The following is a 13,645-nucleotide window of genomic DNA, read 5'->3' as shown; positions in this document are numbered from 1 at the left end:
TCCCCTCCCACTCATCCTGGGGAGCAGCACGGCCTTTTGAACCTGACTGGACATTTGGTGACGGTGCAGCCGGCCTGAGCATGTGCATTTGTAACCCTTCCCCGGGGTCACTGGCCCCCAGACCACACTTGGAGCAGTGAGGTATCAGAGAACTTTCCACAGTCCCATCGGCCCAAGCCTGAATCCCGTTGCTGGATTCAACTCCTGGAGCGAGTGTGTGTGTGTGTGTGTGTGTGTGTGTGTGTGTGTGTGCGCGCGCGCGCGCGTGCAGTTTCATTAAATGCTGTTCCCACCTCTCCAACATCATCAATACCTTGAGGCCGGCTCTGGGAGGCAGGGCAACAGGTTAGTGAGGGAGAGAAAAGAAATCCTGTATCAGTCAGGGAGCCTCCTGTGCAGCTGGAGAAGAACGTGTGCACACATCTTTAAAGTTGGGGAGGGCAGAGATAATCCTCCCTCTTGCAAATTAATCCACGTTTATGTATTAACATCCGGCCCACAAGGAAGTCTGAGCCCCATCGCGGGCGGTGCTGGGACTGGCGCCCCTGTTCCCAAGGTGCCACTTACTGGCTGACCTATTGGAGAAAACTTTTCGTTCACTTGGGACTCTGTGCCAGTCTTGCCAGTCCCTCCCTCGCAGGGCAGGGGAAGTCACTTTCAAGGCTCTGGGCCTCCTAGAAGCGCCAGGGTTAGAGCAATACTTTCCATTTTAATGGGTGTGAGACTCCCTCCCAGAACTTGATAAAATGCAGAGTCTTGTTTCAGCAAGTCCCGGTGGGGCCCAACATCCTGCATTTCTAACTGGCTCCCGAGGGGGACCACCCTTGGAGCAGTGAGGATTTAAAACAGCACCTGGAAGAAACTTCTCCCAGGGCCACCGGGTTTGCATTTTCAATGGTAAATGCTGTGATTCTTGGGACGGAAAGGGCCTGCTTGGCTTTGCTGATCCTTTCCCTTCTATCTTGGGTGCTCAGGTAGGTGCAGACAGGCTGGGATAGTGCTGTCCCTCAAACCAGGCCCCCCCCACTCCCGGAACACCCAGAGCTCTCTTGGTGGCGAACCCACAAAGCCCACGTTGACTTTGGCCTGTTGGCAAATGTATGTGGTTTCCTCTTCTCTGTAGCTGTTAAAAGGCGCATTCAGTACTGAAAAAAAAAATTTGTGTTTATTTTTTTGTTTGTTTGTTATGACCTGTCTTAGATGATAAGTACTAAGGGGTGACAGCTGTGTGCCTTTCTTTGCAAACGCTGGTTTAAATTTTATCCACAAGCAGCCAGAAATAGAAGGTTGGGGGGGTAATGATCCAGATGTCTTGGTTGACAGAGAAACACAAACCACTCATTTTAGGGGGACCTAACATGATGAAGTATGTAAATGGGTGGGTTTTTTAAAAAATATATTATTTTTTCTTTCTTGGGGGCACTCCCTTTCCTGAGTTTTTATTTAGACACGGTCTGAATCCATAGACGCTGTTTCTCTTAGAGGTTTCCTGGCAAGGGAGCTGGGCTTGGGCTCATCTGGGCTCACCTGGGGACCCACAGCCTTCCCAGGTTGGAGTCCTATCCACGTTGCTGAGCCCCTTGGCACAAGGGCCCCGTCCACCCTCTGCCACGGTTTCCTTACGGGGTTAACAGAGTCAGCGTCTTTAGCTCTTGGTCCGCGCTCACAGAGCTCTGGGACCTGGCTGGGCTGAGCCCCGTGGGGTCGTGTCCAGCCCTGTGGGAGCTGGAAGACCGGTGGGCAGTTGAATGAGCCCTTTGAGATGAGGCTGTGAGCCCTGATGTTTGTGTACCGGAACACGGGGCTTTTCAACAAATGGGTTTCTCTGCCTTGTAACTTTCCACAGCAAGACTCTGATCCCCTATCGTGTCAGAGCTAGAACTTAAAACGTGTTCAAGTCTAGAGGAGGTCCGCTGAGCGGAAACAAGAAGGAATGGTACTTCCCTTTACTTCCTTGGTGGGCAGTAGTGTGAGTTCCGTTTCATTGCCGGTGTGCTCAGTTGACAGGGAAATGCTCCCTCTTCTAGCTCCCTCTCCTTGTCCTTGCTGAGTGTCCCATCAAGGTAAGCTGGCCCCTTTCTTTTTTTTTTTTTTAATTTTTTTTTCTTAAGTTTTTAATTCATTTTTGAGACAGAGAGAGACAGAGCATGAGCAGGGAAGGGGCAGAGAGAGAGAGGGAGACACAGAATTGGAAGCAGGCTCCAGGCTCTGAGCCATCAGCACAGAGCCCGATGCGGGGCTCGAACTCACAGACCGTGAGATCATGACCTGAGCTGAAGTCGGACGCTCAACCGACTGAGCCACCCAGGCGCCCCATAAGCTGGCCCTTTTCAATACAAGTATTTTTTGGATGCCAGGAAGCCCCATTTCATAGGGGTGCCAGGTGTGAAAAGGTATCATCCCTGTTCTTAAGCAACTAATGATGTAAAAGATATAGGAGGTGAGTCCATACAAAGAAAGCACCGCAGGTGTGCATGGAGACAGGCGTGGAGAGGGATCGAAGTTGGCGTTAGAAGGTGCTCTGGGCCTGCTGGCTGGAACGAGGGAAGGAAGGCATTCTGGGAGGGAACCCGATGAAGAGTGACTTGGAGGCAGGACTTGCCGAAGGTGCCACAAATGACTAGTTGAGCGGGAGTTTGGGGTGGGGGGCGGGTAGTGGTAAAAGAGTCGGTGGGGTATGCCCTTGGCAGGCCATGGGGAGCCATTGAAGGTTTGGTCAGGACTTAGGTGGGAGAGCTTCAAGAGGGAATCTGAGTCACCTGTATTTGGAGGAGAGAGAACCGATGCTGGGCAAGGGGAGCCGGAGTAGGCAGGATGTGCCAGAAGGCTGTAATCAGACCCTCCCCGTGCTCTCTTCCTCCCCGCTGAATAATCCACATTTTATGAACTTCTTCTCTTTGAAACTATCTCCCCAATGTCCTAAGCTCTTCCGTGGGCTCCTCTGGCGTCTCCCTAGGCGTCCCCAGGTCTGTGCGTGCAGGGTTAGATGACTTCTGATACGTGTGGGGCTGGACGAAGAGGCCGGGTCTGTGCCGGGTCGTTGAGGCCGCCGAGGGATGGCGGGGCGGAAAGGTGCCTAGCACCAAGCCAGATCGTGGGCCGGCTCAGGTGGAGGGTGTCAGGACACCTCAGCACGTGCAGGTGTCCCTGAAAGGCACCGCTGGCGGCTGACCCCCTTCTTGCTCCTCTGCACACAGCTGTATCCAGCATGCTCCAAGGCCACAACTCTGTGCTCCAGGCGTTGCTGGGGACCTTCTTCACCTGGGGGCTGACGGCAGCTGGGGCAGCTCTCGTGTTCATATTCTCTAGTGGACAGGTGAGTTGGCATCGCTTGGGTTCTGAAGTTTGCAGGGGGCGGGGCTCTTGGCAAGCTCTGAAACCACACAGGGCAGGTTTCCCCCGGGAAGGCCACTGGCCACGCCTCCTCCCCTCTGTGGTCTTTCCAGGTCCTGTTTTTCCCTCCTCCTCTCCCTACCCGGCTTCCGCTCCCCTCCTGGTGCGAAGGGAGGAGGCAGGGAGCCCAGTTATTAAGCCTCCTTTAGCTCCTGCCTGCTTTCTAGCTTCCGGCTCCTTTCCTTCAGTCCTGGTGCAGGCGGTCAGTTTGGCAGGTTAGCCGTCCCGCCCTGTGTCCTTGAGCTAGCTGGGATGATTGAAAAGCCCTGGGGAAAGGAAGGCTATCTGTTCCCCTCCTCACTGATGGCCATCTTTTCATTCTCTCCCCGACCCTCTCTGGGATGGAGACACACAGACTTGTCTCCCCCTGCCCCCACAGACCCCCACCCCACCCCTCACCCCTGTGCATCCTCTACCCCTGCCCCCGGCAACCTCACTCACCCTGGTGCCTCCACACCCCACCCCCACACACCCCGTGCACCCCTGTACCCCCCACCCCCCACATTCTCCCACCCCATACCCTCCACTCCTCCTACAAAACCCACGCAGACTCTCCTACCCCCGCCCCTCCATGTGCACACCCACAATCCTCCCAGCCCACACCCTATCTCTCCACATGCCCCCACCCCATACATCCCATACACCCTCACGTACCCCACGTGTATCACACAGCCCCCCCACTCCCACTCACCCCCCCCCCCCGACACACACCACATACCCCTCCCCACTCCTCCACAACCCCAGCCCACCTCATATACCTGAGATTCCCTCCTCTTCCCCAGCCCTTGACCCCCTCGGTCCATAGGCCTGGAGCGGTCAACCCATCTTTATCTTGAGGAATTGTCAAGTCCCCGCACCCTTCAGCAGGCTGCCTTAGAAACTGTAGGCGTGATAAGCGAGGGAGTGATTTAAGATCCATTTAAACATGCCGTGAGCCGGATCTGGAAAGGAAAACACAGCCTAGGAAGTTGGCAAGCCAGACGCTCTTGTGTTAGAGACCAGTAAGACGGGTGTTTGCTGTCAGGTAAGCTCTGACTTCCCCACCGCCCTCCCCCTCCTCTCCTCAGTGGGAGGTTTGGAGCCTATGAGACTTACACCACCGGCATCCCAGCTTGCCCTTGGCAGGTAGTGAAACCTTTCAAAACCCAGTCCCTGAATGAGAGACACCCAGGTGGCAGAGGAGAGGGCCCAGGTCACCTCCTCCTCCTTCACGACAGTCACGCCAGGTTTTCTGGGGTCCCGTCTCTGTGCCCTTCTAGGGCAGGGCAGCCCGTGGTTGTATCTTCCGTAGTTACCCTGCGTTGAGGAGAGGTCTCGTCGCCCCCGGGCGTGCTGCCCTGCCGAGGGCTGAGTGAACGGCAGCACGACGGTGGATGGGGCCCCAGAGCCCCGTGTGGCCCGGGCCAACGCTCTGGGGGCACTTTGGGAGGGAACAGGTGCCTTCCCTTCTTCACCGAGGTGCCCCCTTCTGCTGTGGAGCCTCAGAGCCCCTAATTTGTCTCGTGTTACTATAATCACCGAGGTCAGTAGGAGAAATTGCTGAAGACTTCTACTGTGTGGAGGCACGTTCCCCATGAACGTCACCATGTTTGGTGATTCACTAGAAGGACCCACAGCACCCAGAATATAGTTGTACTCATGGCTAAGGTTTAACACTGAAAGGATCAGCAGGAGAAGGATATAGGCGGAGTCTGGGGACATCCGTGCACAGGCCTTTGATGCTCCCTGCCTCCTGTGAGGGGCCCAACAAGGGCGTTCCTTCCCCCAGCAAGGAAAACGCAGTTAACACACGCGTGATGTGTCCGCCCGGGGCACCCTGTGGAGCCTCAGCCCCAAGGATTGTACCGGGGGTGCTCATGAAGGCAGTACATGCTGCCGAAATTCCAGACTTGCAGAAGGAAAGCAGGTGTCCTGCATCCACGACCTTGTCTGGAAACCAGCATAGGCACCTTGACCCACCCTTACCAGGGAATGGAGGGGGCAGTTCAAGCACCACGTTCCCAGAAGCCAGCCAAGGACCAGCCTTGCAAGCAGGACCTTGCAAAGGTAGCAGGCGTGGGTGGGCTACAGGCAGGTTGCATGAAAAGTGGGGGGAGGCACGGCGTTGGGAGGCAAAGGTGGCCAGAGACGGGAGTTCACAGAGATGTGCTCTGGTCCCCGCAGCAAACCTCAGCTTCCATTCGGCTAAGATGGGGGCCGCAGTGAGGGTCACCTGGGATAGTAGACACGCGGACGCTGCCCTCCGCAGTTGCTCTCAAACGTCTCTTCGCTCAAGGGCGCCTGGATGGCTCAGTTGGTTAAATGTCCGACTTTGGCTCAGGGCGTGATCTCATGGTTCGTGAGTTCGAGCCCCGCGTTGGGCTCTGTGCTGGCATCTCGGAACCTGGGGCCTGCTTCAAATTCTGTGTCTCCCTCTCTCTCTGCTCCTCCCCCTCTCATGCTCTGTCTCTTTCTCTTTCAAAAATAGATAGACATTACAAAAAATTAAAAAAAAAAAAACGTTTTGCTCAAAATTTGTTTTCTTGCTTTAAAATATATTTTAATTGTAGGAAACTCATAACGTATGAAAAAGCTTAAAGAAATAATAAAAAAGGTGCTTCTCAGAAAAAAAAAAAAAAAAAAAACAACTCCAAGCTCTGAACCTGTTCATCCAGAGTTCAGTTATATTCACGTATACATAAACTTACCCGTATCTGTTTCTTTACATGACAGGGATCAAATTTTATGTAATATTTTACAACTAGTTTTCCTCACTTGGTATCATAAACATTCTTCCTACATCCCTAAATGCTTTTTTGATTATTTTGATCACTTCGGTTACTTAACTGGGCGTGTAATATTCTGTTGTAAGGATGGTCTGCAGTTTATGTAGCCCTTCCCCAACTGTTATGTCTTTTCTCCTAATGTCTTTAGAAACACTTTTGTGATGAACATACACCTTTGAGCACCTAGCTGATTAGTTCCTTGAAGTAAATGTCTAAAAGTGGAAAAACTTAAAAAGTATAATTTTTCTCCTTCCAGGATCCAGATGAATGCTGATAGAATAATTTTGTTACCTGACTTCTTTATTAGATCTGTCTGGTTTCATTAAATTATTTGGTTGGCCAACTTTGCTTATGTCATGGCACGCCTAGAGGAAAATGTCATTTGTATGGCTTCCTGGGGTCAAAACTTTCCGTCCACCTCCAGCCGCTCAGAGGTGGGAGAGGGCTGAGCAGTTGGGGTAATCACCTCAACCAGCCTGTAACGTGTTCACGGGGCTATAGATTATGTTCCTAACTTAGACTACAAAGTTAAACAAGCATTTTTAAATGGAAATATAAAATGCATATAGAAAAGCGCACATTTTATTTTTATTTTTATTTATTTTTTTAATTTATTTATTTTTTTTTAATTTTCTTTTTTTTTTGAACGTTTATTTATTTTTGGGACAGAGAGAGACAGAGCATGAACGGGGGAGGGGCAGAGAGAGAGGGAGACACAGAATCAGAAACAGGCTCCAGGCTCTGAGCCATCAGCCCAGAGCCTGACGCGGGGCTCGAACTCCCGGATCGCGAGATCGTGACCTGGCTGAAGTCGGACGCTTAACCGACTGCGCCACCCATGCGCCCCTTATTTTTATTTTTTTAACATTTATTTTTGAGGGAGAGCGAGCGAGCGAGCACGCACGCGTGTAAGTGGGGAGGGGCAGAGAGGAGGACAGAGGATCCAAAGCAGTCTCTGTGCTGACAGCAGCGAGCCCGATGTGGGGCTTGAACTCACAAACCATGAGAACCTGAGCCGAAGTCGACATTCGACCGATTGAGCCTCCCAGGTGCCTCAAAAAGCGCCCATTTTATAAGTGTGCAGCTTGATGATTTTTCACGATCGCCTATAAAACTAGTACCCAGGTCAAGAACTAGAACAGCACCAGCCCCACAGCAGCCTTTCAGGATCCTTTCTAATCCCTACCCTCCATCCCCAACCTCCACTGCCAAGAGCAATCCCTCTCCTAGCCTGTGCCCGCAGAGATTAGTCTTCTCTGTTTCCGTACATGATATAAATGGAGTAATCATACGGTATGCGCTCTTCTGCGTCTGGCTGATTCCACTCTGTTTATTTTCCAGCTTCCCCATGCCCCTGCCTGATTATGGGCTCCATTCATGCATATGTCGTGTGTGTTCTCATTGCCGTGTGGTATTCTGTTGTGTGAATACATCCTAATTGTTGCATCCATGCTACTGTTGGTGGGGCGTTCGGGTAGTTTCTAGTTTTGGCTCTCACAAGTACTGCTGCTGAGAGCTTCTCAGCTTCTCTGAGAGCTTCGGTGAGTCCAAGTAGGCGTTCCTGTTAGGTGATGATTTCACTACTCAGGGGTAGCACTGCTGGGTCATAGGGTATGTTCATTTCCAGTTCGCTGGCTGCTGCCAGTTCGTTTTCCAAAGTGGCTGTGCCACTTTGTCCCTCCACCTGCAGCGTGGGAGAGTTCTGCTTGGTCCCCATGGTCCCTACCAACACTTATCAATTTCCATCTTTTAGGCCAGCTACTTACTAAAGGTTTACAGTTATCATTCACAGGAGAGCCAGGTAAAAGACAACACGTGGGTCAATGGAAGGCAAGCACCACTGAGAAAAACTCTGATTGGCTGTGGGATAGATGGAAGGCTAAAAAAAAAAAAAATCTTCCCCCTGGTTCTTGGCCCATTTGATAAAGGTTCCAATCCAGGCTTCTAGCTGGACAGGTTGACAAACTTAGGCGCGGGCCAGTCTTTATTCGTGTGGCTCTCTTAGATCATATGGTTTTCTCTTATCCCCAGACTCATCCCTCAGACTCTGAAACATCTTGTTTATATTTTCAGAGGCGGATCTTGGATGGAAGTCTTGGCTTTGCTGCAGGGGTAAGTAGCGTGTCAGTAGGAGCGATGTAAAACGGAGACATGCTTATTCTAACATTTCTGTGCCAAGGGGGTATGTCCAGTCTCTCTTCCTGCCACCTAGATGCATCTCTCTGGGCTCCAGGTGCTAATGGCCCCTTCGTATCTCCGCCCCTACTTACCGTCGAGCTTATTGAAATGCTCCCACCTCTCAGCGAGAGAGGCCTGCTTGTAGGGCAGCTGTCTCAGGACTTGTGAAATGAGGTGGTTTTTAGGAAGGGCGCTAGTTAAATATCTTTTCTCTCTTTCCCTTCCCTTTAAAAGCCCTTTTTTTATTGGCATCTCCAAACATGTTAAAAAAAGTGGAGAGAATCCCAGGTAGCCATCATTCAGCTTCAAGCATTACCGGTGTTTTGCTAATTTCATTTCTGCTGACTTCCCCCAACCTTCTTGAGAGGTTGGAATATGTTGTTAAAGCGAATCCAAGACATCGTGTAAGTTCACCCGAAAGTTAAATCCCCATCTCTAACCGGATGGCTTGTTTCGTTTTGTTTTTTTACAACATAATCCCCTCATCACACTTACCCAAATTAGCAACTCCTTGCTGTAAGTAACCTAACAGCAGATTTTCTCCCATTTTTTCTTAAAAAAATTTTTTTTTGATGTTTTTATTTTATTTTTGAGACACAGAGAGAGCACGAGCTGGGGATGGGCAGAGAGAGGGAGACGGGGAACAAAGCGCGCTCTGGCGCTGACAGCAGAGAGCCTGAACCCACTTGCCTTAAGATCATGACCCAAGCCAAAGGCGGTCGCCTGGCTCACCGAGCCACCCAGGCGCCACTCGTCCAGTTTTTCAAAGGGGTCATCGAATCAGCAGTTGAGCAAGATTTTCATATCGATTATATCTTTTAAGTGCCTTTTATTCTTAACAATCCCCCCCCTTTTTTTTTCTCACTCCAGTAATTTGTTGGAGACACTGGGTCTTTTATATCCGTAGAGTGTCCCACATGGTGAATTTGGCTGATGGCTTCCTCGGTGGGGGGCTGTGCACCTTGCTCCCCGGTTCCCCGATCTGTGAGCCGGGCGTTAGAGCCTGGGGTTTGGGGCGTTCAGAGCCCGCTTCCCAGGCACGCGTGTACCGTGGTGGGATGTTCTGGTTGTGTTTGTCACACCGGAAGTCCCGTACCACGTGGTTTTCTCTTCCGGGTGATCAGGATTTGGTTCCTTTGCTTTCTTTTTACTGTGATCTGCAAAAACTGGCCTGGGGGTGGGGTCTCCCAGAGGTCGCCTAAGTCAGCAGCCGTCAGACTGGGGTCCGTGTACCTTCCAGGGCACACAGAGGCCCTCCCGGTGGTGCACAGAGGCACGGAGAGTGTTCACGAAATCCGTTTCCAGGTCCTCAGCGGCCACAGGCTGTCTTTCCTGAAACCCACTCTGGTGAGGACACCCTGGCAGGCCGAGGTGCTCCTCGCCCGAGTCCCCTTCCGCGTTTGCCCTCTCCCACTTTACAAGATAGACGCACTCTTGCCATACTACCCTGTCCCTAGGTGGCAAAATCTCCACGCATAAATGGGGGAACGCTTGCAATGTTGGTGCTGCAGTGGAGAAAGTGAGGCCTCCAATCACCGATCCCTGGGCATAAATCCTTAAGTGGTTCAGACATGTCTCGCCCTTTGACTGTGGATCTAATCAAATTGTTTGCAGAGCGATGCTTAAATACCATTTTGGGATTTGGGGCCTGTAACTTGGATAAAATTCAGAGAACAAAATGACATTATTGTAACAAAGTATCTATTTTCTCCATCCTCTTCTTTATGCGAACACATTTCCTCTTTGCTTATGTTTAAAAAAGAAAGAAAAAGGCAAGAAAAATAGAAACAAAATTGATTCCCAACTCTTAATCTAGTGATGACCACTTAATATTTGTCCATGGATGTATGAGTGAATGGAAAAAACAAGGGGGGGGCCTCATCCATGAAAATACACATTCCCCCCCAAAAATTTATTTTTTAGTGTTTAGTAATTGTAAAACAGTGTATTATATTTTTGTTGTTAGAAATCTGTTCTCTACCACTAATCATTTTAATGGTAACTCAATCTGGGAAATTGTTACTTAAGCAGTTAGAGCCCTAAGTTCACGTGAATTTTCCTAAAAATTAAATTAAAATGTATATAGACATTTATATTACAAAGAAGTAGGATAAATAAATCATTAATAGACTTTCTAGCGTAAAACAGAAGTTGCTTTAGGGTAAAATTCTGTGGGGAAAGAGAATTGAAATTTGAGTCTGGGAGAAAAAGTAATGATGTAAGTTTTGGGACTTTTCAAGAAGAGTTCGCTTTTTTGTGTGTTTAGGATGTAGCCTGTGAACAGAAGAGTACGTAAAACATGAACATACAGTTTATATATATATGTTTATATATATATTTTAAGAGGATAAAATATTTGTCCGTGGATATATGAATGAATCACTAGAGTAAGAGTGGGAATCAAATCCCTATGCTGTTTAGATCCCAGTGGATATAATTAATTGACTGATGAAACAAATCAATATTTATATGCCAGAAATGAGTTTGCACCTCTTGAAATTCAAGATGAAAACCTTTTAAATGTTAACTTTAAAAGGAGTGAGGGGGTACCTAGTTTTTCAAAAATTCTTCGAGGGGTTACATAGATGCAGAATTTGAAGAACTCTGTTCTGTACTGTCGTTCTGCTTTTGACTAGGCATTTGTGTCTCCTGTTCTAGGTGGCTCTTTTAGGGCAAAAGCCACTGTAAGGTTTATATAGCAAAAAGCAAAAAACAAAATGAAACAAGAAAGGGAACAAACAAGGAAAAGCAGAGAATAATAGTCTTCAGGACATGTAAGAATAAATTTGGGAGGATAATGAAACATGAAAATTTTAGATGTAATTCTCCCCCCCCCCAAAAAAAAAAAAAATTATCAGGCCACTCTTTTGTGGTCATTTAAGTATGAGGATCTAAAATAAAATAGTTTTACTTCTGCTTTTTAATGTAGTTGTTAAAAAAAAAGAGATTCTAAAAATTATTTACGTGTGTATGCTTTTTTCTTTTATTTTTTTAAAGAAAATAGGATTTACTTTTCTGAAATTGACCTTGAGCTAGTTCCACGGGAGGAACTTCTCGAAAGTCACCAGATGCTTGGAGGAAAGTAAAAGTGTGCTGTGGGAGACCGTTGAGACTCAAAACTCAGGAAATACCAGTGGCCTTGGTGACTAGTAATGGGTTCTCATAAATGCTTCCCCAAACTAGGGAGAAGGCAGTAGAGCCCAGGTGGCCTGAGCTATAATAACCACTTGTACTAATCATAGGAATAATTTGTATTTAACACAGCCATTCTGTTGGCTAGGACAGTAGTTCTCAACGGGGGGGCGGTTTTACCCCCCGCTGCAGGGGGGCATTTGGCATGTTCAGTTGTGACAACTGATATCTAGCGGGTAGGGGCCAGGGATGTTGCTAAACACCTTCCAGTGCACAGGACAACCTCCCCCCCCCCCCCCCCCCCCAGCCAAAGAATTACCTAGCCCAAAACGTCCGTGGTGCCACAGCAAGAAATCCCGGTCCAGAGCATTTTGATGTATCCTCTCTGGTCACAGAGTGGAATGTATAAAAATACAGATGTATTAGAAGTTAAAAAAAGAAGAAGAAGAAAATCATCCTGCCTCCGCCGTATAAAAATACAGATGTATTAGAAGTTAAAAAAAGAAGAAGAAGAAAATCATCCTGCCTCCGCCCCGCGCCCCCCCCCCCCCCTTGCTTCTCAGAGGTCACCGCTGTTAACCATGAGCAGCTCCTTGGAGAACTGTTTATTATGCACGTACAAAGTATCGGCATAAACATGCCACAGGGCTTGCTAGCCTTCAGCACGGCTCTGAGATGCTTTGAGTAAATATCTTGAAAAGGGAAAGCCAGCCATCAGTCGGTTGACTGGGGTCCCATTGTACTTTGCATAGATGTCAGCACGGCTCTGAGATGCTTTGAGTAAATATCTTGAAAAGGGAAAGCCAGCCATCAGTCGGTTGACTGGGGTCCCATGGTACTTTGCATAGATGTAACATGTTTTCAGATCAGCGGGATACATTTATGCATGTGTTGTATGTGCATTGACACCCGTCTCTGCTTTAATGCTGCAGTGATGTATCTATACAATATATAATTGTGCACCGAGAAAGGAGATTCCTGGGACAAAGGACGTGGTGTTTTAAATGTGCTTAGCGGTATATTTCACAGGTGGTTTTTTTCCCTCATTAGCAGGGCCTTGGAAGCATTAATCAGTTCTCCTTAAATGACTCTTCAGAGAATCCCATTTGCCTTCCGCCGCCTCCCCCCCGACTCCTGACTCCTAAAAATGGTTTAGACTCTTTTAAGTCTTTCATATTCGTTGTCTTTTTCTTAGTACCCATGTCAGCCGTCACATTTTGCCTGAGGTGTGAACTTAATGGGGAGAAATTTTACCGTTAAAAAAAAAAAAGGCAGAAAAAGAAACCTAGAGTATTACAGCATTAAAGCCGGAAGAGTTTTACAACTTAAAAAAAAATTGTTTTTAATGTTTATTTTTCAGAGAGACAGAGAGAGATAGGGTGAGCGGGGGAGGGACAGAAAGAGAGGGAGACACAGAACCTGAAACAGGCTCCAGGCTCCGAGATGTCAGCACAGAGCCCGATGGGGGCTCGAACTCTCGAACTGTGAGGTCATGACGTGAGCCAAAGTCGGGATGCTTAACCGACTGAGCCTCTCAGGCACCCCAAAGCTGGGAGAGATTGTAGATGGTTATAATAGCTAATATTTATTGCACCTTTGTTGTTTACAAGGTGCTCTGCTGAGCACTTTGTGTCAGCCATCTAATTTAATTTTCATAACGACTCCATGAGGTATGTAGCATCTACTATTATTTACTCCCACTTTACAGCTGAGGAAATAGGCATAGCAATTGTAAATGAATTGTTCCGGATTTCCCACGGTGAGCAGAGGCAGGATTTGAACACACAGTCTGACTCCAGAGCTTTCCGTCTTAAACCATAGTGCCTCCCGGCTGATGTCTGGTCCAATTGCCCCTCATGTAGAGGCAGGAAACAAATGCAGAGAGAAGAAATGACTTCTCTAGAATCGGAAATCACTAGGTAGGGGCAGAGCTAGGACCAAACTCAGCTGAGAAGTCAGGAGCTGCTGACATTTAGCTGTGTGACCTTGGGCAAGCTCCTTAGTGTTCCTGGACCTCAGTTGACTCTGCTCAGTTGACTGACATTGGGCTTGATGGTTTGTTAAGGGCTTCTTGGTTCTGTCCAGTTAAAGAGGCGGGTTCTAGCATGGGTTAGTGTATATCCTTTTCTCGTAAGGCAGTTGGGAAGCGTTCGTTCCACTTCACCTGTTCACTCACT

The 13,645-nt window shown here is 48.6% G+C and overlaps 1 protein-coding gene across 9 annotated transcripts in view; it reads left to right on the top strand.

Annotated features, from left to right (window-relative positions):
- The window catches only part of SLC39A11 (solute carrier family 39 member 11), a 427,475-nt gene that overhangs the window by 82,517 nt on the left and 331,313 nt on the right, over positions 1 to 13,645 (top strand). For 8 of the 9 annotated variants that reach the window (XM_086687907.1, XM_086687908.1, XM_086687914.1 and 5 more), the window contains 2 exons: positions 3,198 to 3,316; positions 8,232 to 8,270. In XM_086687907.1, the coding sequence (XP_086544033.1) occupies positions 3,198 to 3,316; positions 8,232 to 8,270 (158 nt within the window). Of the gene's footprint in view, positions 1 to 1,137; positions 2,064 to 3,197; positions 3,317 to 8,231; positions 8,271 to 13,645 lie in introns of those variants that run through there. The other variant, XM_086687911.1, reaches the window with a different exon arrangement.

This window comes from Puma concolor, chromosome E1, assembly GCF_028749965.1.
Source record: "Puma concolor isolate L17-30 chromosome E1, mPumCon1.1.hap2, whole genome shotgun sequence".
NCBI classification, from domain to species: Eukaryota; Metazoa; Chordata; class Mammalia; order Carnivora; family Felidae; genus Puma; species Puma concolor.
This window is presented reverse-complemented; position numbering and strand designations above follow the sequence as displayed.